General features: G+C 41.3%; 1 protein-coding gene across 3 annotated transcripts in view; it reads right to left on the bottom strand.

Annotated features, from left to right (window-relative positions):
• The window catches only part of VAV3 (vav guanine nucleotide exchange factor 3), a 254278-nt gene that overhangs the window by 187345 nt on the left and 40267 nt on the right, over positions 1–26666 (bottom strand). For 2 of the 3 annotated variants that reach the window (XM_050962383.1, XM_050962385.1), the window contains exon 2: positions 8354–8470. In XM_050962383.1, the coding sequence (XP_050818340.1) occupies positions 8354–8470 (117 nt within the window). Of the gene's footprint in view, positions 1–8353; positions 8471–26016; positions 26141–26666 lie in introns of those variants that run through there. The other variant, XM_050962384.1, reaches the window with a different exon arrangement.

Below are 26666 nucleotides of genomic sequence, written 5' to 3'. Positions count from 1 at the left end.
CACTTTCCCATCGGCATACAGCATCTTCACCAGACACACTACAGCAATGCAACTGCACAGATATAGTGCTTCTAGCGTAGACGTGTCCTAAAATACAGGCGAATTTTGCCTTCAGTGAACTTCTATTACCTTCAATGGGAATTTAGGACATGCAGCACCTAGCTGGATCAGTCTCCTAAGGAGCAAAATTCTATACAGTAGAGTTATGTCTTCAGCAATGTCTGATAGGCGTTGTCTACTCTTAAAAGTTTTGCAGCTTTAACTATGCCAGCATAGTAAAAGTGGCAAAAAAAAAACAAAAACCCTAATGTGGATGCAGTCATACTAGTATAGCTATTCCCATATATGAAGGGGAATATGTTACATCCATATAAGGCACCTTTATTTCATGTATAGCAGCACCCACACTAGGGCTTCTACAGGTATAACTACATCAATAACTATTTCAGTGAGGAGGGTGATTTTTTTCATACTGATACAAAATGTGCATATAGACCAGGACTTACTAAATAGCATAATTAGGTATAATTAACTGTATTATTTGAACATCCACAAGGCATTACTAACAGCAGGGTGTATTTTCATTGTGTTTAAGTTTACAAAGAAGGCCCACATCCCACAAATTTCTTTTACAGTTCTGTCAAACTTCTCTGCTTCACACAATTCTCTCTGATGCACTGCCACATTCCCCACCCTACTCTCTCTCTCTCTCTCACACACACACACACACCATTAAATAAAAATATAGAGCTATGTACAAGACTGTCTTCATCATAGCAAATCCTAAAGGGATGTAACCTCCTTGCAGATCAAGCACTACCCGGCTTGATCTCTGGCAAGGTACTTTTGGTGGTCTGGCTGTATATTCTGGCTGTATATTTAGTTCATGTTCATCCCTGTCACTCGTCATGCTACCAAAGCTTCTGGTGCCCTTCTGATTGTCAGCTGTGTAGCACCGTTCCTTGGTACACACACTTCAAAATTAATTTGTCTTCCATTCTAATATGTCCATACCAACAAAGCTGCCTAAACTGAACAAGTGCTCAGGGAAGTGGCTGTTGGGTTCATCTTTTGAATATCCTCATTTCTGTTCTTTTCCTGCCACTTGACATGGAATAGCTGACAAAGATGACGAGAATTGAAAATATCAGTCCTGTGTTCTTCAGTGCCCATGTTTCACTTCCGTTCAATAGAGTGGTATAACCACGGTTTTATAGATCTGGAACTTGGTAGCAAGCCTGATGTCACAACATCCCCTGAGGCCACTGAAGGGCCTGAAACATGACAGCAGCTGCTTCTATACAAGTGTCCATACCTTTCAAGCATCCTTCAGCACAGTTTGTGATGCTGTCCAAATATTTGACAGGTGCCTCCTGAGACCAGGACAGTGATAGACCTAACACATCACATCATTTTGCTGCTGAACTGCACTTGATTTCTATGCACTGAGATTTAGTTCTTGTCTGTGAATTTCATTGTTTTTATAACCATCAAGCTGCCATGTAGATTTTGGCATGTGAATACTCACATCTGTCTGCTCTTCCTGGAATCTTTTGAAAACATACTTGGTGGAATTCCATGATACTTCAGTTTGTTCACAATGTTCTGCTGTATCAGTGTCAGGATTTCCTTAACAGTGACAGAGTAGCTAAAATGACCATATAGTACAAGACTGTTGCTTACAGATTCAGTATTTTCAGAGCACTTTGCTGTGTACTTTGTGCAAATGAGCCTTTTGAGTGTGATGGAGGATGTAGCTGCGCTGGAAGCTGCACTATATGCTTTTTAATAAAACCTAGCCCTTATATAGCATTTTGAATGATCAAATACTTGTTTATACCACTTTTGCTTAGTAAATCTAATGCTCTTTTTGATGTCATTCACCAATCTTATATAACAGCATGTTATCAAACACCTATTATGAAAATAAGTTCAAACTTATTAACTTTACAGACTTGACAAAGTAAGAAAACTGAGCTATGCCTGAAGCAAGGAGCACACCTGTGACCAGCACTCTATCCCTTACACTTCCTATGACCAGAGTAAAGATAACTCCAGTCAACAGGACTCCCACTGACTACAGCAGGCCTTTAGATTCCCATTTCATCACAGAGCTATTCTTTATCAAATGAGTCCTATAGTAGGTTGAAATCACCTTTGAGAAGCTATGACAGCTGCAATTGCTGAGACACAACACACACCAAAGACTGGGGATGCTAGAGGACTATGTGATTCCGGCAGAATTGAAGGCATAAGTATCAAAATTATTTGTTGATTCTGGCACACAGGTATAGCGAGGAAGAACCCAACAGTCCTGGGTTGGTTAAAAATGAGTCTCGGAGATGGAATTTTTAATGAAAACATTGCCTGGCACCAGTGCGTGAGGGGGTGGAGGTTTTCATGCTACATCAGCAAGCTACACACAGCACTGAAATCTACTAGAAGAATAGATAGTTGTGACTAGAAGTGGATGAATCTCATGGAGTTGGAGCTTGGCAACTGTCTCAACTTATTTTTTTCTGATTTTGTTGAACTAGTTCAAGAACTTTTCTTTTTTTCCTGTAATTTAAAACCCTTCCCCGCTTAAGGCAGATTCAGTTTTAAAAGATAATAAAGGGAAATCTGTGCTATGTGTTTGGAATACTCCCCTCACCTTGATCCCAGAATTAAGGAATGGGTATATGTTTTTCACGCTTCATCCACAGGTAACTTTTTCCTTAGGAACTTTAATCTCCATTCCCCTCACTACTCACACTCTCTTTCACTCTCGCTCTCTCTCACACACACACACACAGAGAGTCGCTGCAAAGCAGAACATAAATTCAATAACATTAGGGTTCAAGTAAAATTTCCAATCCCATTATGTCATAGTGGGTTCAAACTGGAAAAACCAGTTCACTTGCTCCTACCTGTGTTAGTTTTACTGTTATACCTAACAGTTTGTAACAACTGTTCACCATAGTTAAAAAGCACCAGATTTTTAAAAGTACTGTAGTTACAGCCTGGTATACTAAAGGATTGGATTCAGGCTACCCCTGACAGCACTATATCTGCTACTGGAGTTTATAGCTATATGGGGAAGAAAACATGGAGGAAGTATCCAGCTACAACTAGAACCCACCATCTGTGACTGCCGCTGTCTAAACAAGGGAAAATACTTGAAACATACAAGAAGGAAAAGATCAAAACTATGAAACCCTTTTTTCCTTCGGAGGACAAAACGGCAATACTAGACATACAAGTCATATCCTACCACTTATTTTAAAAAAATAGGATCTTAATAAAATAACTGCACAACTGTGAAATATTTCAAATGCTAATCACCAGGTCTCCTTTTTGTTTCTCCTCTTTTTATCCCTTTCTTTAAAATAAATTATTCATTTGCATCCGACATGTTCTTCCTAATTTGTTTGTTTGCTTAAATGGGTACCATGGAAACCCATAGTATAAAACTGACTACATTTTTTCTATTATAATAAGTTTAAAAATTCAACAATTATAAAAATATAATTGCAGAACAAGCAACAAAAACTCAATACATCTGTGATTGTATGTGGTTCCAGAGTGGTTTCTTAAATAAAAAGAGTTCATGAAAATCAAGACACCTGGGGCTCGTGGAGTTCCCCTCACTTACATGACTGAATTTGGCCCCTTAAAAGTAGTAAGCATTGGTCAGCATTGCACCACTTTCTTCCAACTCAAATATCTACTTTAAGATTTTAGTGCATTAGAAGCTGTGGAAATATACACACATCCACCTAATCATTCATTTGGGCAGCAGTCTGGAAAATGCCTGTGGTCCAAAAGATCCTCTCTAAACTAGAAATCTTCTCAAAACTAGAGTGATCACACCACTACCAGCCTTCTCTCTGTTTATGCACAAAACTCCTATTAACTATGTCCATGTGCAGGGAGGATGATTCAGAAAATGTTTCTTAAAATAAAAAAAACATAATGGATTTTTTTTAGTTGATGACTAACAGGAAAATCCAGTGGTGCTTATCTTGTAGCTCTTTGCACATGCCTAACTCCTACTTAATTCACAAAGAGATTTGTGAGAGTAAAGACTGTAAGGTTGGGAATGTATACAAACATTTTTTTTCCATATAGAAAAAAATATACAATTTAAGAACATTTGTTTGACCACAGAAAAATCAAACTAATCAGAGGAAAGCCTCCTTCTCATCACCACTTCTAGTAACTGGAGACATTTCCAAACAAATAAAGCATATTCTGTTAGTCTTGTTAGATCAAATCTCACACTGTTATACTCTCCTACACATTTTACAACCCAGAGACTATGCTATATGTGATATTTTTACAGTGCTCCACTCCTTTTTAATGGTTTCAAATTCACTATCTGCTCTAGAAAGTTGACTATGTCCCTAGGCATTTAAAGAGCCTAGTTAAACACAAGTCAATTTATCTATCACTAGAGAGAGCATACAGCAACCTCCAGTCACGTGTGACGAGTTTTCATTCCTGCATGCAGTGAAAACAGATGAACTGCAAACAGAGTAATGGTGAAACTGGAAAGATACCCATCACACAAAGCTACTGCAAGTATTACATTATCTTTGCTGTTTGGTTTAGCCACACCACTTTTGCTCAAACAGCTGTTATTACTCAAGGAGACAAGTCTCATTAAATAACCCCATGTGCCTTTGTCACTAGTCACTAGTCTGACTAAGACTATGGAAGCATGTTTGCATGCATGCACAGCAGCAATTGCTGACTTTTCAGACATTGTCTGTGCTGCTCATTGACAATGAGCAGCACAGACAATGAAATTGTCAAATATTGTAAAGACAGGAATTATCTCTTCCTTCCAATATGTTGTACAGCACCTAGCACATGTTCACTACAATATATACATAAAAGAAATAATGTACTATTAAGGCTAATTTTGTGTTGGGAGAAGAAAAATGCAATAGTTAAAATCTTACATGAAAGAGATAGTATCTCTGCAAATGCCAGCTTACATTATTCTACTTCAGTTTACACAAGATAAAAGTTAATTTTGGAACACAACTTTACAAAGCACAAACCCCAAAAGTCATGTGTCAAATAGCCAGTGATACATTGTGATCTACATTTTTGAGACAGGCCTCAATCCAGCATGTTATTTCACAGGTACAATTTTGCACCAGTAACTAACTGAATCTGCAAAAATTTTCCTTCAAGATTAGTGGCTATCTTAAAAATCAGACCCTTTATGGTCATATTAGAGTAATTCTGTGAACCAGGATCTCTCTCAACAACTAACTAGAAACCAATAGTAAGTTGTGCTACACTATCATAAAGCACTTTTTAGCCTATTTAAACAAGTAGCAAAGGCTTGACACAAAGGTCTATATAAGGACCCAACAATTATTGCAAACAGCCGGATACCTGGTAGAGCAGTCACTGCAACAGTAGCTGTTAAAAGACTTTGTTTTAATTCCTCTGCTCTTCATAGAACCAAGAAAAAATTGTTGGTATTTTTGAATAGGCAATATAACAAGTTTGAAAGCAAAAGACTGGAAGTACAATACTATAGCTTAACTATTCCTAGCATGGCAAAAAATGTACAGTAGCATAAACAGACAGGTGGAATTTCTTGGTTTGCCAATCTCTTTATATTGCACAAACGATCAAACAAAAGTAGTTAGATATGCTCAGTGAGCCACTTCAATCACCAGTACCAGAAAGCAACACCATGGGCTTGATTCTTATTTACACTAAGGTCTCTTTACATCACTTAGGCAGCTTAAAGGGGCCTTAGTTTAAATACAAATCAGGCCTCCTGTCTATTATAAAGTGCAATGTATAAAAAGTAATGGAAATATTGTACCTTCATATGTTAAAAAGGGTAAATTATTTCTGTGATATTTGTTCTGATTTGGAATATTTTTAATGTGGCATGCATGGTCTTTAGAAAATTATAGGCTCTTCTGTTAAACTAGGGGAGTGATGCACTGACTCAGAAGTAGAAATCTGTGCTGAACACATGCTGGCAAGGGCAGAGAGCAGACAAGTATGTAGGAGTTTACAAACAATACACTAGTGAAAGCCAGCTCTTGCGCACAGAAAAACTAATCACAGGTTTACATACATAGCTCTTTATAACTCAGAGAAGCCCACAGTAACTAATTATCATTGTGTCTCAGTCTCACGGCAGTAAAAATGGTACTTTGGAGCTTTGTCATGTGTTAAACAGACAAGGAGGGTGAGGGGTTAAATCTTAAAACTGTCTGAAAGAAAAAGATGCCAGAGTTGTCAAGCAGTTCGAGACTGGAAGGGCCCCGGCTTGTGGCACTCCACCACTATTTTAACTATGGGTATATCTACACTTGGAGCACCTCCCTCCCTTCCGCTTAACCAGCCTAACTCCTTCATAACTCTATATCCCTCACATCCTTCTTACCCATTATCTTCCCTTATCTGTCCTCTTCCTTTTCAAGCCAAGCTTTCCCTTTCACAGTTCCCAACCCTCTTTTTCCCCTCTCTCATGCCCCTTCTTTTACTTCATTGACCCTCTATTCTCTGTCTCTCATTCACCTTCCCTTCCTCTCTTCCCCACCCTCCTCCTATATTAAATACCTATCCCTTTGGTCATATCTACTTTGTCTGTGTACAGAAGTCCTTCCATCCTCAAATAGCAAGGTAAGTGTGCAATTATCTAGAAAGCAACCAAAAGTAAGACTACTTGTAAGGTTTGCTTTAGGGCGAAAAATGTAGAAAAAACATAAGAAATCCAAAGGTACATGAAGAGCCAACATAGTGAAACTGTTATGTAGATTACTATTTTCAGTGATCATTTGGCTACATGAATCTATTAAACCATACTTGCCAAAAGCCAGGTCCCACATATGGTGATAAACTGGGCCTCATTTATACTGAACAATGAACATTCAGTTGTAACGACCGGACCGAAAAGGGTTTATTTGGTTTTTGAAAGGCAGAACACAAATTGCACCTTTGTGAGTGGCACAGGTAGAGAATGTAGTAGCTTGTGGGAGTGCTAATTATAACCAAACTGACCTGTCTTGGCATTAAATTGCCTATTAGAACACTGGCATGGACCTACATTTAGTGTTCATTCAGATGTAATCATCAAAAGAGAGCTTTGCTCAAACAATTCTACTGTATACAATCTTAAAGTCTGTATTTCTTATTAAAATGAATCTGCTATTTGTGGACACAGTTGGTAATTATATCCTTTTCCCAGACTTCAGAGACTGCCTGTTCTGTTATGCAATTGGGACATCCATTATGACACACTAACTGTACGTAACAGATTTGTTCCCACAGACCGTAGCCCTGAACACCAGTACATTTGCCTGCCAGAACATGTTCCTGCTGTCTGATAGTCTGATTTGAAAATATTGAAGAAAAGACAAAGAGTGTCTGTACTAAACCTACATCCATTTCTGCCAGCCTAGACAATAAAAAAAATTATAGGTGGAAAGACGGTGATGCTGCAGGTTAGGGACATTCCACTTCCACTGTCATGTCATCTGACTACTGTTACCACCTGTTGTTCATACAAAAACCTCACTTTTCTTTCCCTCCCCATGCTTAGCCACTTTTATCATCCTTTTCTTCTTCCCATTACTCCTCTAAGTGCTAAGCCTTACAATTTGCAGACCCATAGACAACACAGCGGCTTCAAGCAACTAGAAGCGGGGGAACAGAATTCAAGTCTTGAGTTGCCTACCACTCCTTTCCCTTCACCATAAGGGGATGGGGATGAAGGGTCTTAGAGTTACTGTTTCCCCCTCCTACGTCCCACTGCTGGAGAGGAAGGTAGAGTCACTCCAAGAGCTTAAGAGCCTGCATGGGATAGGAGGCTCCCCCAAAAAGATATGGAGCACCAAGTGACTGTTTGATTTACTTGACTTTACAGTCAGCCCAGACTCCTCTTCTCATCACCCACCACTGCAAGCCAAACCAAGAGAGGAACCAAGAGGTGAATCCATCAGTAGAACATTAGGTGTTTGACCTCTTTGGCCTCTCTTACGCTATAATTTTCCTCTAAAGTCTTCCACCAGTGCTAGCACTAGTGTATCACCAGTAGCACTAATGATGGGAAGCGCTAGTATACATTGGCCACGGCAATTCTAGCCACTGGGTTGTCTGCTCTGAGCTGATCTAAAGGACACAATGGTTAAAACACCCAGGCAGGTGACCTCTGTCAACTATGACTTAAAGAAAAGAAAAATGCAACACAAGTGTGAAAAGAACAAAACCAGATCAAACATCTTTTGCATCAAGGTAGTTGCTAAATAAAACCAATGGCAAGTACTAACCAATAACCACTTTATCCAGCCAAAAAAAAGAAGATATTAGTAAACAGGAAATTTTAAATTACCTTTCCAAAATCTCGCACATCAAACAAATCAAATGCTTCAAAAAGTTCATTTTTCTTCATCCCAAATATCTCACAACATGCTGAAAGGAATGTTCTTATATTCTTCAAGCAGAGAAACTAGGGGAAAAAAAACAAATAATATTGTTAGTGTACAGGCATGTAATTACCAACTGCTTTGTGGTATACTTTGGAAGCTCATGATTATTTTTGCCATTATATATTGTGATAGACCCAGGCCAACTGGATACAGCAGAATAGCAGAAGGCAGATATACTGGCCACTGGATTAACAGTTTTCTGTTCCCTGACTGACCAGAGCAGGGGTTGCTCCAGGCTAATGAGAACACCTGACTCTAATTAACCTGCAAAGAGTCAGGTGAGGCCATTAAGTTAATGTGACCACCTAACTCTAATTAAGGCCCTGCTGATACTATAAAAAGGGCTCACTCCAGTCAGGCAGGGGAGAGCCAGGGAACCAGAGGAGATGAAGTGTGGCTGAAGGGCTGGTTAAAGAAGACACCCTCAAATCATCGTTAAGGGAGCCCCAAGGTAAGGGTGAAGAAGGGAGAAGCAGGAGAGCTGTGGGGAAGTGGCCCAGGGATATGTAGCAACTCTGGCAGTGAAAGGGTGGCTGCCAACAGCTGCTACTATTAGGGTCCCTGGGCCAGAACCCGGAGTAGAGGGCAGGCCTGGGTTCTCCCCAACCCACCACTACAGGAACATCTCCTGGGAGGGGAAGTCAGGTCCCTGTGAGGACAGGAGACTAAACTGTTCTGAAACAAGCCCCTATGGACAACAGAGACTGGGGGAGTTCTCTCACCAACCTCCTTACTGGCTTATGAAGAAAAGGGCTCAGTAGACTGTAACCCTGGCCCTAGAAAGAGAAGGGCTACATGAAGGGTCACAGTGAGCCACTGAGGCTAGCGTAAACCACCTAGAAGTGCAGGATCCAAGAGGGCAAGGTCAGAGCTCTGCCACATGTATAGCAAAACCCACTGCAATATTACCATTTCTAAGGGGTAGCTAGCATTTCTATTAAACCATTATTTTCAGGTGGTTTGTAATTCAGTCATTAAAATTCTCTTTAGACTGAAATAGTGCTGTCCAAGGCCTAAAGAGAGGAATTTTGTTCAGCATAATTTGTTTAAGCTAATTTTATGTTGGCAAAGAGAACAGCTAAATTAGCTTTAAGTTAGCTTTAAAATGGCTTCAGTTTTAAAAAAATTGTAAGCAATTAGTGTATAAGAGTGGAGCAAACTCTTTAGGTGCTAAAAGAAAAATTACCACTGCATTGAATTTAGAAAAGCAATCAATTCGCAATATACCAAGTATTTTCATTAAAAAGAATTAATTGGAAGTGTAGTTGCAGAGATTTACTGTAAATGCATGCACTGTGTTTACAGATTCAAGACATCTCAAATAATATTGTCAAAAAGGACCATAATTACACACTAGTGGATTATACAATTATGATTTTATTGTAATTTTTGCACAATTGAGAACTAGATCCCAATTTATCAAGTGGCAAATTAGCTTGATATAACAATCCTGATTTTTAGGATGGAATCGGAGATTCGATTTGCCTGAATACAGCTATAGCTACCAATCATTTGCACTTCTGAATCATACTCTGCTGAGGAATTGCACTAATGCCTGGGACTGGAGAAACCTATATCAAGTGAGCATTCTGCTTCCTTGACTCCACTTCTCCCTATATACATCCCGGATGGTCTCCTCTTCAGGCCCTACTCCACATAGCCCTGGTCTACACTACAAGTTTAGGTCGAATTTAGCAAAGTTACATCAACTTAACCCTGCACTCGTTCACACAATGACGCCATTTTTTTCAACTTAAAGGGCTCTTAAGATCAATTTTGGTACTCCTCCCCCGACGAGAGGAAAAGCGCTGAAATCGACCTTGCCTGGTCGAATTTGGGGTAGTGTGGTCGAAATTTGATGGTATTGGCCTCCGGGAGCTACCCCAGAGTGCTCCATTGTGACCGCTCTGGACAGCACTCTCAACTCCGATGCACTGGCCAGGTAGACAGGAAAAGGCCCGCAAACTTTTGAATCTCATTTCCTATTTGGCGAGCGTGGCAATCTGCAGGTGAGTGCAGATCTCATTGGCAAAGGTGACCATGATAGAGTCCCAGAATCGCAAAAGAGCCCCAGCATGGACCAAACTGAAGGTACGGGATCTGATCGCTGTAAGGGGAAAAAGAGTCTGTGCTATCAGAACACCGTTCTAAAAGAAAAATGCCCAAACATTTGAAAAAATCTCCAAGGGCATGAAGGACAGAGGCTATAGCAGGGACTCACAGCAGTGCCACGTGAAACTTAAGGAGCTGAGGCAAGCCTACCAAAAAACGAGAGGGGCAAATGGCCGCTCCGGGTCAGAGCCCCAGACATGCCACTTCTAGAATAGCATGCAGCTCATCATAGGAGGTGTCCCTACAACTACCCCACCCCTGTGCTTGACTCCATCAGTGGAGTAGCACACAACAGGAATGCGGGTTTTGGGGATGAGGAAGATAGCTCACAGCAAGCAAGCATAGAAACCGTTTTCCCAACAGCCAAGAACTGTTTCTCACCCTGGACCTGGAGTCAGTACTCCCTGAACCCACCCAAGGCTGCCTCCCGGACCTGCCAGATGGAGAAGGGACCTCTGGGGAGTGTACCTTTGTAAAATTATACATGGTTTAAAAGCAACCGTGCTTAATGACAAATTGGCATTCACAGCACTACAGCTACTGGAAAAGTCTGTTAACGTGTATGGGGATGGAGTGGAAATCCTTCAGGGACATCTCCATAAAGCTCTCCTGGGGATGTACTCCCAAAGCCTTTGCAAAAGGTTTCTAGGGATGGCAGCCTTATTCCATCCTCTATGGTAGGACACTTTACCACGCCAGGCCACTTGCACTTAGTCTGGAATCATTGCATAACACTGGCAGAGTCGATGGGGGAGCGTATGGTCCCGGTGTTTGCTGGCATTCAAACAACATCCATTCTTTATCTCTCTGTGTTATCCTCAGGAGAGTGATATCATTCTTAGTCACCTGGTTGAAATAGGGTGATTTTATTAAGGGGACATTCAGAGGTGTCTGTTCCTGCTGGGCTGTTTGCCTGTGGCTGAACAGAAATGTTCCCCGCCGTTGGCCACGCAGTAGGGGGAGGGGTGAAGCAATCATCCCAATGAATTGCGGGGGAGGGGGGTTGTTGGGTTTGTGTTGCATGTCAACCCAAAAACCGCAGCCCCTCCTTTTAAATTACCAACCCATTTTAAATAAAGAGTCTACCCATTGTTCTCTACAATGTGTCTTGCATAGCATTGGAAGCTGTTTTCTTCTAGATAAGCGGCTGTAATTTGTTTTCACCACAGCCCAGACATATTATCTTCTCAAACAGCAGTCAAAGTGACAACCCTTGTCAATAATTTTGCAGCAATGTGTGAAAGACACATACCTAAAAATAAAAGTGCAAGATGTACCAGTTCTTTTTATGAGAAGATACAACTCCACAAAATTTATTTTTATTAAATCTTATAATCCAATATAAAACAGTACAAAAAAATTTAAATGTTTAAAGGCAACAGTATTACTTCAATCAACACAGCAATCTGCTTGAAATTTTCTTTCAAATGTTATCTTAGGGTATGTCTATACTACCGGCTGGATTGGCCTAGACACGATAAATTGACCCCCTAGCGCTCTCCCATCGACTCCTGTATTCCACCGCCGCAAGAGGCACAGGCAGAGTCGATGGGGGAGTGGCAGCAGTCAACTCACCGCAGTGAAGACACCGCAGTGAATAGGTCTAAGTATGTTGACTTCAGCTACGTTATTCATGTAGCTGAAGTTGCGTAACTTACAACTATCCCCCTCCCTCCCCACAGTGAAGACCAGGCCTCAGTCACACAGCAAACTAGGATTAAAACTCAATTATCTCAATGCCTGATCCATGAGCATAAGGATTACTGAACTGAGCCCATGTTTTAAATTACTTTTGTGTTCATATAACTAAAGTGATACACTTGTTTCTTCACAAAGAGAAACTGTGGTACTTATGCCAACATTCTCATATGCAGAATAACAGCCAAATGGTTTATCTGCATGCATACATTTCAGCATTTAGTGGTGTAAATAAGGGAAGAAATAGTGAGGTGGAGACACAGTTTATTGGTTTACTTTTGGGGACTCTGTGTTTACAGACTTGCCAGAGTTGGACAAAATGACACTACCAGAGGAAGCAAAAACATCCATAAGCTGGGGTGTGGCACTAAACATGCTCAGTAGCTCTTCTGAAGCTATACAGGAAGCTCTCCTTGTGGGCAGACCACCTGGCATGACATGACATATCATAGTCACCATCTGAAGGCTGAGCCAACTACAGCTCAGTGAGAGTTTGGAGACAGCCTGGTAGAACTCAGCAACTGAACCAAAGAGGGATAAAATGCGTCCACTACAAGGTCTAGGTCTCCAATCTGTGCAAATCTATTTGGATCCAGATGGTGTACTTGCTGTCTCACTGGGAGCCAACGAAAGAGATAGGAAATGACCACTGCTTATGAGACTTTGAAACTGTTGGTGCTGAAGAGATGCAAAGGATTTAGGACAAGGGAGGAATTGCCTACCTGCTCTACCTGAAAGATGTTCAAGGGATACACACACACACTTTGAATTGCATACATTGCAAAGAGGATAAGAACTCACCATGAATTAGAGGAAACTGTATGTATGTGTGTGGGTACAAAGTAAATGGTCCCTCAACATTGTAATAGCAACAAGTGTGGAAATTTGGGTAAGAAATATCACAAAACAATGGTTTATGAGAAATATTTATAGCCTGGGGAGGGTAGGAGGCAAAAACAGATTCTAACAAGTCTGTACTAGTGTTGTAAAAGCACTCATTCAACATTAGCAACCTTAGGTATTAGAAAATATCTGGGATGGTCATGGAATGTCAGATAAGACAATGGCTGACAAATTCAATGTAATGCACCATAAAACAAACCACAGCAGTCAAACCATAAACTAAAGGTTTCCGGTAGTTGTGTGTCAGATGTACAATTTATAGAATAAGGAACAGAATAAGAAGGTTTGAATCAGACATAAATGTGTGTCAGGTTTACAGAAGACAAGACATTTCATTGGATCTGCATTACAAACTTCTTTCCTGGTTTCAGGGACTTTATGGTTCCATGGAGTGGAACACATGCCTCTTTATCCTGCTAACTGAGGAGGCCAAGCTCATGTACTCCTGCCCCCACCATAACACTACAGTGTGTCTAAAGGAAAGTGGTTTGGTGGAGTCTGAGACTTCCAAGAATTGAGTCACAAAATAACCTACACAGAAATTAATCAGGGGGGACGGGTTGCTACTTTTTAAAAGTTACAGCCGCCAGGTTTGTTCAACAAGTTTATATTACAGAGTATGCATTACATTTAATGATGTCCGCACAATAAAATATATACAACACGCTTGTAATCACTGACTAATGCTCTACATGCTAGAAAGGTTAGCAAGGAGGAGCACTTTGTACATTCATCAAAGACAAAATCTGCCAATATAAAGAAAAATTAAAGCCTTGTGAAATAAATCGCCTTTAAGGAACTGGAAGCTCAGCGGCAAATGACCTACCTGAAGGAACAGGAGTTGTAAAGAGCCTAAAACTTTGCCCAGATTTGCCAAAAGGTTTGAGAACATTTTATTAAGCCAGAAACACGTTTCATCCAAGACTGATGCCACCCACTTCCTCCCACATCCCTTGTCACAAGTTCTTTCTGTAGACAGGGGTGTGGGGAGGAGGGGGTCTACCTTGCCAGCCCATATGAAGATAAGCCAGATAGCCACCCTAGAAGAATATGATGGATAGAGGGAACCAGCCGTCACACAACCTTGACATTGAGGGGGAGGAGGGTTAAGAAAGGTCACTAAGATATGTCCTCTAACCCCCCAAGGACAGCAGGAAGCATGTGGCCCACTGGTAGAGAGGAAATCATGGAGGAGGCAAAACAGAGTCTTGGCCTAAGTCAGGGTGGGCAAACTTTTTGGCCCAAGGGCCACATCTGGGTATGGAAATTGTATGGTGGGCCATGAATGCTCAAGAAATTGGGGGCCAGGGTTTGGGAAGAGATGATGGCTCCGGCTGGGGGTGCAGGCTCTGGGGTGGGGCTGGATATGAGGGCTGGGGGTGCAGGAGGGTGCTCCAGGCTGGGACTGAGGGGTTCGGTTCTTAGCCAATTGGAGCTGTAAGGGTGGTGCTTGGAGCAGGGGCGGCGTGCAGAGCCCCCTGGCTGCCCCTACGTGTAGAAGCCGGAGTGGGGACGTGCCACTGCTTCCGGGAGCCACACAGACCTACAGCATGTGCAGAACGGGGCAATCCCCTGACCCTGCTCCCTGGCTAGAGCGCCGGAGCAGGGCAAGCCCTGGATCCTGCTCCCCAGTGGGAGCTTGAGGGCTGGATTAAAATGTCTAAAGGGCCAGATGTGGCCCCCAGGCCATAGTTTGCCCACCCCTGGCCTAAGTTCTCTTCTGACCCCTTCAAGAAATGAAATGGTTTCTAGAGATCTTCTCCCCATCCAAGCTAGAGGAAATGATGGAGGGATTAACAATTTTGCCTTGAAAGCATGCAAAATTTAGCACTGTTTGCTATGTTTTTCCCCTGAGTGTTTCTGCTCATTCAAACCAGAAGCGCAAAAGCAAAAATACGGGTGTTACAATAAAACAAGACATCTTTAAAAATCAATTGAACAAGGCCAACAGAATCCCCCATGAAACTAAGCAGTCAATTTTTATCTAAATAAATGTACTTGCAATGGGAGAAGATATTAGAACAAACAAGGATTGGAACAAAAAAAGGAAATTAGATATTTGAAAACAAAAAGTTTTTTACTTCACTGGGAATTTTGCATGAGTAAGGACTGCAAGACTTGGCCCCACCTTGGGGTACAGAGCAAGGACATCATGGTAAACACTGAGACAACCCCTCTACATACACCAATTGTGTGGTCTAATATAGTCTCACTTTCAAAAGCTCATTCATATAGATAAATGATCTATTTTATCCATCAATACATTACATATATATCACATATACATCAGGACCCCTGCTACCATTCAACTAGGTTCCTCACCATGAAAATGTTCCTACTAAAACTAAAAATAGAAAACTTCAGCATTATATTCCATGATAAAGAACCAACAGTTACGTCAAATCTGCAGAAGACTCTGTGATATCTGCATGTTGTGCATTATATATAATAAGCTATAAAAGCAAATAAAATAGTATTAAACAATCACATCCACCTGGCTTTCTATTTTGAAGGAAATTGTGTTAAGATAAATGACTACTAATATTAGTGGAAATTAAATAAAATTCCTAAGAATATTCTAAATGAATGATTAATGGGATGAAACGATGTATTAAGTACATGAAAATTACAAGAACATGTAAGTAGATTGGTAAGGGGTAAGTAATGGACCCTGAGTTTGACATAATTCTTACCTCTATTATCTAACATTCAGTAGGTATTGTGTGGCAACACAACACATCTATTATCTCTTTGCATGAGCCTGCCTCCGGGACCACACCATTAGTTACACAACATAATTTCTTTAAAATAACAGGCCTCCTGACAATATGATGAAGTCGCCCTGTCAGCTGAAAGCATACTTAGCAAGTTTGGTTTCAGACTTAACGGTTCAATAACTATCAATTCTATCGCTCAAATGGATTAAAAGGTTTATCGTCTCTGAACAGTTAAATTAACCATAATAGCTTCCTGGCTATAATTTGAAGGTTACTAAAACCAAAAAGACATGCATATTTATTTTCACTTTTGTTTCAGTAAAAGTTATTTGAAATTATATGGGAAAATCCTTTACAAATTAAAAATATAAAATGCTGCATTTGCAGTAAAGATCACATTCTAGAAAATCCACACAAGACATTCAGGATATCTCCTTCAGAGAAAGATTTAAGATAAACTTTTCCAAAACAAATATAAATAATTTGCAATGGACATTTTTCTCTATGAAAAATACATTTTAAACAAAGATGGCCATCATCATGGTAGTTCCAGCAAGGATTAACTGTTAGTATTTCTTGGGTTTCTCTTAACTGGGACTTGAAGCCTGTCACATATCTACAATCCAGAGGCTTCTGTAGATAACACTGGACCTTGCTTGCTGGGGACTCCTCATCCTGGGTGTCAACCTCTGACTAGTAGGTTTAGCCCTCTAGATATAAGGGGCCTTGTGATGTTACTGTGTTTCTTCCAAAAACACATTATACCTTGCATTCCTGCAGAAATGCACTATGGGGACAACTGTCAATGGCACAAAGGACAGTTAGGTACCTAACTCTCACAGAATTTAACTGAGTTGGGCACCTACCAGCCCTCTGTGTCTCTGAAAGTCTCTTGCACAATACACACAGACCTCCAACCCAGACCTGGGTTTCTCTTCTTTCACAATGTTACATAATTTTAAAACACTTAATAAAAAGTTATTACTCTTTACAAACAAACACACTACAGTATTTGGACATCATGTTCCAGATCACTATAGTAAGCTTCCTAGTCAATGTAGTGGAGTGAAGTTTTATTATTAGACTGGAATGATCTAGTGCAGGGGTGGCCAATCTGTGGCTCTTGAGCAGCATGCAGCTCTTCAGAAGTTAATATGTGGCTTTTTGCATAGACGCTGACTTCGGGGCTTGGACTCCAGGCGCAAACTTTCCAATGTGCCGGGGGTGCTCATTGCTTAACCTCTGGCCCTGGCCCTGCCCCAGGCGCCCACCCCTTCCAGCACCCTTGCTCCTCCCTCCAACCCCCCAGAGCCTCCTGCACACTGCAAAACAGCTGATGGGCAGGAGGCGTGGGAAGGGAGGGGGAGGCACTGATCAGCAGGGCCACCAGTGGGTGGGAGGCACTGGGAGTGAGCTACTGTGGGGCTGCTGACTTATTACTGTGGATCTTTGGCAGCACATATTGGTAGATTCTGGCTCCTTCTCAGGCTCAGATTGGCCGCCCCTGCTCTAGTGTGTTATTTTTACTATGAGTAAAAAAATATACATGTTTTTCTCCAACACTGCATTGCCTCATACCAGGGCTTAAATTCTTATAGAGTATCGCCTGGAGCCCCCCACACATGCTATAAAAACTCCAAGGGAGTTGAAATGTTTACCAGAGCTCCACTCTGGACAGCTCCAGCTGAATTTAAGCCCTGCCTCATATGCCAAGTAAAATGGCCTAATTTTAAGAAGTTAAAGGAAAATTCCACTTGCTTACTAGACAGTTGCTCAGTGGGGGGAAGACAAAAGAGCATCATGAGACACACAACCGGTGCGCTCTCATCCTAGGGGGATACTCAATGCCCTAAAAGAGTTAGGAGAACCCAGGACCATGGCATTGCCATTGTCCCCACCCCACCCTATGTACCAGCTATATGGAGGATAGTAACCTGCAGAATGCCTCCCATTGTTCCCTCTGCAGCAGTGTGGCTTCACACCAGCCTTTGCAATGGGCTATGCCTATACGGCATAATTGATCCCTAAGTATTACAGATACTTCAGGCCTTTGTGTGGACCGGTATCTTGAAGCAGAGGGAAAGGTTACTCAACAAAACATTTTTAATCAACAAATTACTCACAATGAAATCCTACTCCAGTACATTACTTACTGCTCCATTGACAGCATTGCAGATACAAATGGTCTGCAAAAACTTGCTAATAGAAGCATCTCATTCAACTGCATTTACGTTGTACTGACTCCTAAAGACTGAGCAATGGAGAGGTCTCACACAATTCTTACAGTTCCAGTGACACTTATCAAGTCTAAATTACTTGAGCTCAGTAGGATATCAAAGCCGATCTCAGTCAAATATTAATAGAAGCTGTGTCAATGCAAGTGTTCCATACAAGTTCTATTACCACACATATTGAATAAATTCATGACCAAAAGGCAAGTTTCAAAAATTATAATGGGATAAAATTATATTTGTTTTTACATATAAGTTAATTGTGTGGACTTTTCAGTTGTTTTCAGTCTTATAAGCTGTAGCTTTTAATATAATCATATCTGACATCTCTATAGCACTTTTTCCTCTCTGGGGTTCCCAAATTCAGGGGTACTGGAAAAATCTTTATATTGGGGGATGCTGAAAGCCTTTGAACCAAACTGTAAACCCTGTATATAATGGAAATCACTTCAAGTCAGAGGGTGTGGCAGCAACCCCAGAACCCTAGTTGCAACACCTATGCCCAAATTATGTACATACACCAGTACTGACATGCAGACAAACACAACACATGTACAGCACTGTCAAGGAGACTGGACACTGTGGTAAACCCCTCTTCTTCTGAAAAGTGTCACCAAGGCGTTACAGGCCCCTGTCTACTCTGTGAGGAACTTGATATTAAGAGGTCTGTCATAAACAGATAGTCAAGGGTTAATAGATCAGAAGTACTTCATGTCTCTTTTGCCTGTAAAGGGTTAAGTTCAGTGAGCCTGGCTGTCACCTGACCAGAGGACCAATCAGGGGACAGGATACTTTCAAATCTTGAGGGAGGGAAGTTTCTGTGTGTGCTGTTAGTGTTTGGTTGTTGTTCTCTCTGGGTTCTGAGAGTGACCAGACGTGCAACCAGGTTTCTCTCCAATCTCCCTGATACAGGTTCTTACAGATTCAAAATAGTAAGTACTAGGTAATAAGGCGAGTTAGGCTTATGTTTGTTTTCTTTATTTGCAAATGTGTATTTGGCTGGGAGGAGTTCAAATGTGTATTGGGCTGGAAGGAGTTCAAATTTGTATTTTGCTGAAAGGATTTTAATTTGTACTTAGGCTGGGAGGGGATTCCCAGTGTCTATAGCTGAAAGACCCTGTAACACATTCCATCTTAAATTTAAAAAGATAATTTTTACTGTTTTTTCTCTCTTTAATTAAAAGCTTTTCTTGTTTAAGAACCTGATTGGTTTTTTTATTCTGGTGAGACCCCAGGGGACTGGGTCTGGATTCACCAGGGAATTAGTGGGGAAACAGGAGGGACGGGGGAGAGAGAGGCTAATTTCTCTCTGTGTTAGGATTACTTTCTCTCTCAGGGAGAGTCTGGGAGGGGGAGAGAGAAGGAGAAGGAAGGTGGATTTTCCTCTCTGTTTTAAGATTCAAGGAGTTTGAATCACAGTGATCTTCCAGAGTAACCCAGGGAGAGGAAGCCTGGGAGAGGCAACGGTGAGGGAAAGGGTTTACTTTCCTTGTGATAAGATCCAGAGGGACTGGGTCTTGGGGGTCCCCGGGCAAGATTTTAGGGGGACCAGAGTATACCAGGCACTGGAATTCCTGGTTGGTGGCAGCGCTATAAGTACTAAGCTGGTAATTGAGCTTAGAGGAATTCATGCTGATACCCCATCTTTTGGACGCTAAGGTTCAGAGTAGGGGTTTATATCATGACAAGGTCTTAAAAGGTATCTATTTCAAAGAAAAAAATCAGTTTGCACAATTGCTTCTCCACTAGTAAAGCATATGTAATTGGTGTAATTGTTAAGTGATGAGCAACACAGCATCAAAGAACTAAGTGCTACAGACTGGAAGAGTGATCAGTACGGCTTATTATATCCATCTCCACAGGAAGATTATGTCTTTTTCGACCTACAATGTTTGTTACCTGCCACAAACAGAGCATTTCTTTAAAGCTTATTCAATATGGCATAAGCTGATGTGCAGTGACAAGAAATATTTTACAGTAAGCACTGAACAGAAACAGCTAATTAGGCACAAAAAGCACAGGCAGGAATTTGTGACTGTCAGCATGGAGAAAGGATTTCTCTGTGCCACATCTCTGATGAAATGATAAATGAAAATGTAAAAGAAAGAACAACTTCACATTTCCTCCATTTATATAAGTTTAAATGATATTTCTCAGGAAAAGTACTTTAATGCTGAAGATCAAAGTACTTTAGTAAGAGCCACGTCTATTGTCTATAGACAATATTCTGTATCTGAAATATTTTATATTAGAAGAGAAATTTTAAAGAGGGACGAGACACCAGCATAACCAATTTTAGGGGCCAAACTCTGCCTTAGATATTCATGTTCAACGCCTATTGAAGTCAATGGAAAGAGGAGACTAAACGGCCACAGAAATGACTGATGTGAGGAATTAGGTACCTAACGGATCTTTTAAGAGTTCATCTTCTAAATTTCATTGTTGGAAAATGGAATACAAGTTTTTTCCTACTCTCTTTTTATTATGATGAGACCGTCATTTAGCTGTGCAAGCTTTGCTTCTTGCTTATACTTCCTTACATTTGCTTCTGGTTCACTGAATATTCACTCAGCATTTGGAATAGATTCTGTCCTCAAATATTGATACACAGCTCTCGCTGAAGTCTGGGAGTAAATATAAGCAAGAAGCAACCCTTGTACAGCTAGATTACTGTGTCACACCCTACTGAAAAGAGGATAGGAAATTGACTATAAATTTGTTCGCCTCCAGCATCAGAATTTAGAGCAGTCTCATTAAAAAAAAAAAAAAATCTAACTTAAGATATATTATCTCCCTAATCCCATGCAGATCAATGAGATTATTTTTATTTGTTTTCTCATATTACAATATATTTCCCCATCACTTACTGCACTTTAAAAAGTATTTTGTCGGTTTTGAACTGTCATATGAAGAAGTTAACAGATTCCAAATGTATCACAACACTAGAACTCAGGCAGATGATTCATAGAGACTAGTATCCAAAAGGGAGGATGTCAGAACCCATAAGGAGAGATTACTGCAGTACAAATAAAGAAATTACATTATTTAACTCTGTGCCCTCTAGATCCACGTTTTGTTTTTTTTTGAAAATACGGGAACTCATCAACTAAGGGAGACCTCAGGATATCATCTCTTAACAACTTTCTAGGTACCTACACTTACCCTGGCCTACAGGCTTTCTAACTGCGGTTTAAAAAGTCTTACAAGTGTACCCACACAACTGTGAGTTCTGATGTAAGAATCAGCATTTTATATGAGAAAAATTGTAGACCAAATGTGCAGGGGGTCGGACTAGATGATCACATTGGTCCCTTCTGACCCTAGAATTTATGAATCTATGAAAAGAGATTCCAACAAATCGTACATATGACAAAGTGATTGGATAAAAAAAACTGGCCGTTGTCAATCTGTCTTAGAAAGTCTGGTAATTTGTTTTTAAAGAAGTGATGTCACATACATATGATGAGAACCACTACTCAGATAAGCAAGACCAGCGAAGTGGGAGTTGGGGGAGAAAGTGATTCTCCTAACTGCACCTTTTTATAATTCTTGGAAAAGTAGAATTAAGCCAAAATAGGAGAGAGGAGCACAAGAGAGGAACTGATCACGTCTTTCTGCTTTCCAAGTTCTCAACTCTTGCTGCAGAACTTGGCAAGCTTCTTGATCCTCCCTAAGTAGGAAAAGTCCATTTCCACCATGCTCCCAAAGAGCTTAGATAAAAAGACATTTTTACTCCCACTCTACGGCACCAAGAAGGCACAAGCAAAGGAGCAGGTGTGCAACTGTATGTCTTAGGGAAGAACAGGAACACAGAAATGGCCATATTGGATCAGGCCAGTGTCACATATAGTTCTGTATCCTGTCATCATGTCTGGCCAGTCTGAGCTACTTCAGAGAAAGAAACCCTGCAACAGAATAACCTGATTCAAGGGAAAGTCTCCTCCTAAGAATCTGGTTTATTCCCAGAGGCTTGAAGGTTTCTCTCTCTCTCTCTCCTCTCTTGCTTGTTTGTTTTAATATTTGTTACAACAAGTCCAACTCTGAAGATTGTTGCTATGCATATAAATGTCTAATCCTTTTTTTAACCCTGCTAAATCTAAATCTTAGACTACGGCCTGCAAGCCTCACATTTCTTTCTGTGCCACAAAGCTGTCACCTCTTATACTTCTGTGATGACCTGCCCACAAAGAAAGTCCCAGTTTTGTAAGTGAAACTGTTCCATGACAAGGTTAGGAAAGTTATAATCTGACTTTGTAAGGAAAAATAAAAGGTATGTACCATCTACACATACCTTATACAACTATCAGTGAATGCTTGGGTCTGTCTATCCCGAGATAACCTTTTCCACCCCCTGCCAAAAAGGAAAAAGTCAGATCCTTACCAAATTCAAAGAAAGAATCCCCCCTAGATGTAGCTTCCCACACATGCAGTGCTCATCTTCTCTAAAATGATAAAGGTCTGCTCCCTAACATGCATAATCTTCATTCAAACCCAGGGTTCCCAAAATGCAACACGTTGCACTCCCACTACTGGATATGTTCTTTTTAAAAAACCTGCATATTATTTAGCATCAGGATATTTGATATTTAACAATAAGGGGATGATAGCAGACTCCGAAACTTACAGGATTGTTTGTTCAGGGTTAACAATTTTTCCCAGAAATCATTCTTGGCTCCTTCACAAATTTCAGCAGCCAAAACAGATTAAATTAGTTCTGCTCTGCCAACAGCTGTAATTGTCACTACATTCAATAAAGATAGCTGTAAGCCTTCTAAATTAATCAAACAGGGACTTCTGATGAAGTCTTAATTCAGCATCTATTAATGCCTTTTCCTGAGCCTGCAAGAGGAAAAATTGCAACACTGAAGTGTCAAAATGGGATTTTAGCAATTCTGGCACCAGAATTGGTGAGGGGAGTGAGCACATATGGCCATTTCCAAATATGTTGTTTCTGGATCACAAAGGCACCACAATGCAACTTAACCTATGATCATTATTGTTTTCCAACTTCAAATATAATTTACTGGCTTGTAAATGCCCTTAAAAGGACCTGGGAACATGCTGTCTTGGTAATCTAGTAAAAGCACATTGCACCCACCATCCTGCAGATCCAACACTGCATTCCAAATTTGCTCCCTTGTTCTGTGAAATGCCAGGGCTACAAATGCTGTGGAAGCAGAATCCTCAGCCTCAGAGACAAGTTATACGGCTCACAAAGAATCCTTAAGCTTGCAGTTTCTACTGGACGAAAAATTAAACACACCCATCCCGACTCCTCAAGGGGGATGTTTTGAATGTTTCCCTGTTGGTGTATCGGCCTTGTTATAGATATATGCACAGTTGACAACAAGGGCTGGAAGGGTTAAAATCATTGGCAGCTAATCAGATGGTTGAAGGCAATATTTTTTTACACCTTCCATAGCTGAAGACTCATGATGTTAAAGTGAATCATTTCATTTTCAAATAACAAAATGTAGAGTATCAGTACTAATAATAAAGTGCCGGTGCCTTAAAACACACAAAAACAAGTAGTCTCTGCCGCACGGAACATGCAATCCAAGAAGCAAATCCAGAGAGGATATATGCTGAGAAGTCCCGCAGAGGTAATAATTTGGGAGCTCTGTATTGTATTAACAACTTAACAGTTGTGAGCAAACATGTACAGCTGATGTTTGTAAAACATTTTATTTTACTCTAAATCCATGAAAATATTGTTACTAGTACTACTAATAATAATAATAATAAATATTCCTGAAAACTCTCACTCTCAGGGTATGTAGGAATTAAACACCCTAGGCAAAAACCTCCAGAATATTCATAATAAACTAACAGTCAATGGTGTCTGGGACACTGTGGACAGAGCTTCGGGGAGATTCTTGTTTAAATGCCTTTGTTGTTCTCACTGCTCTGCTCCAGCACCAAGAAGATGAGAACTGATCAACTGTCTTACTTCTCGCCGATGGAGCAGAAGCACATTAGTAGAGTACAGAGCTGCAGACAGCACTGATGGAAGGAGACAGAGCAACATGGGTCAGAGAAAGCTAACAACTCCCCTTCCACTTCTGCAGGATGCTCTCTCCTTCACTGCACTGGTGCCAGGGTGCTGGAAAAGCAAGGGGGGATTTGAAAGTCTGTCATCTTTGTTCCTATAGCCCAGTGGTTCTCAAACTGTGGGTTGGGACCCCAAAGTGGGTCGGGACCCCATTTTAATGGAGTCACCAGGGCTAGCGTTAGACTTGCTGGGGCCCGGGGCTTCAGCCCTGGGTGGCAGGACTCAGGCTTCAGCTTCAGCCCTGGGTGGCAGGATTCAGCTTACAGATTCTTCACCCGAGGCTGAAACCCTTGGGCTTCGGCTTTGCCCCTCCCCCGCCCCTTTGAGCTTGGCCCTCTGCCCAGGATGGTGGGACTCAGGCTTTGGTTTTGGCCGCACCACCCAGGGTGATGGGGCTCAGGTGGGCTCTGGCTACAGTTCTCCCCCACCACCATCCCCAAGTCATATAGTAATTTTTGTTGTCAGAAGTGGTTCGCGGTGCAATGAAGTTTGAGAACCATGGCTATAGTCTCAAGTATGGCTAGAGGAACCAGTGTATCACCAGTCACAGAAACATTTGATGAAAAGCATCATCTCACACACACACACACCCCTCCATCCTTTCAGTCATGGAGGCATAGGCACCCCTGAAGCAGGAGGGAACCTTCTTTTCCAGAGACCTTACTACAACTGGAGGAACAGGAGAGGCAGCCTGAGGGTGGGGGGGGAGCAGTCACTAAGTAGATAAGGAGGCCCAGACCATAGTCTCCCTCAGGAGAATTAATTGTATCAAGGAAGTAATGGGCATGAAGGGAACTGGGTGGTGCTGAGGTTCTGGATCGTACCGTAGGACAAGAGAGAATTTTTGTGAGAGCCCTTTGTTAAAATGCTGGCAGAATATCACTGAACTGTGCTACCTCACATTGTACAAGAGCATTATTAAACTGCATTATCTCACTAGACCTGCCCGAACAGGCAGTAGGTTTCACATATTTAGTTACCTTTTCTGATAACTAATTATCTACAGCTTAATCCTGTGTTTGCACTTCTAAAGCATCTTTCCTCTGAGGACCCCAAAGTGGTTTACAAACAGCTAAGAACGGGGGAGGAAGACAAAGGGAAGGAAGAAAACAAGAAAAGGAAAGAATGGGAGCAGCTGGAAGACAGGGGAGGAACGAGAAAGATAAAAGGAAAACAGGAGAATCAGAAGTGATAGAATGGGAAAGGAAAGGGAAGATAGACAATGAGAATAATGTCACGAACAATGGTCTAGAGAAGAAATTAAAAATAGATGCAATGGAAACTAGCAGCTGGAATAGGAGAGGCCTGAATCAATGGTAGGAAGATTAGAAAAAAAATCTCAACAGGAAGAGGAAAAAAGAGGCCACAGTTGTTTGGCATTAAGATGCTTCCAGGTAAAAGCATTTATGAAACTGTACTTTAACCCAACATATTGATTATTGTCCATTGATCTTACATATTCACAGCTGTGACGTGCATAATGCTTTTTTAAAAGGCATATCTATAATATGCATTGATTTTCTGCTAGACTATATTTTATTGATCCCAAAACAGGGTTTCTAATCCCTCACATTTCATTTCAGATGATGAAACATTAGCACTTCCCTGAATATTGCTTACTTTAAAAGTATCCCTGTAATCCACCTGATTTAATCAAGACTGTCAACCACTGGAAGATTTTAATAAATTAGCATTCAAGAGGCTCTGATGACCAAAGAAAAGAAAAATCAAAAAAGACAGCAGCTACAATATGAAACACAGCTAAGTCTGTTGGTAAGGCATGCCACTTAGGGGCATTGCTACATTTATTTCAGTTCTTGTGACTGATTCCTGGGGTATAAGAGTGCACTTACTGCTGGAGCATCTCCTCACAGCTTGGCATAGTGTAGCATACTCTCTTCATCTAGTGCCCCCTGCCAACAGCTGCTCTGGCCCTGCAGTGGTCTGCCTCATTTCATGACTCAGCCCTCCAACAAGACATATTTCAAATTAACAGAAGGTGTAGCAAAAACAAGTATCTGATTCCTCCATCTGGTCTCCCACCCTCAATTCTGGGCCCAGTGGTCTATATATCAGTTTCTCAGGGCTCTCAGAAGTCCTTATCGGCTTACGTAAGAGGCTTTACATCACCTTCTGGCTGGTAGGGGAACCCAGGCCTGCCCTGCCCTCTACACTGGGTTCCACTCCAGGGACACTAGAACATGCAGGCAAGGTTCACTCCACTCACTTTCTGCCACCTCTCTGGAGTTCTCCCTACCAAGCATTTCTCTGGGCTTTCTCCTTACCCTGCCAGAGCCCTCCTGTTCCCCCAGGTCTCTTCATTCCCTACTATCGGGAGAGTGACTGCAGAGTTTCTCCCTGCAGCTTCCTTCTGCACTAAACTTCTGTTAACAACATCAGTCAGTCCCCAACTGGGTCACATCATTAATTACACCTGGCCCTCCCTCATCAGGCCACATTAGCCCTTTCATCATCTGCGTGGAGTAGGCATCACACCAGGGCA

This window comes from Gopherus flavomarginatus, chromosome 7, assembly GCF_025201925.1.
Source record: "Gopherus flavomarginatus isolate rGopFla2 chromosome 7, rGopFla2.mat.asm, whole genome shotgun sequence".
Classification (NCBI taxonomy): Eukaryota; Metazoa; Chordata; order Testudines; family Testudinidae; genus Gopherus; species Gopherus flavomarginatus.
This window is presented reverse-complemented; position numbering and strand designations above follow the sequence as displayed.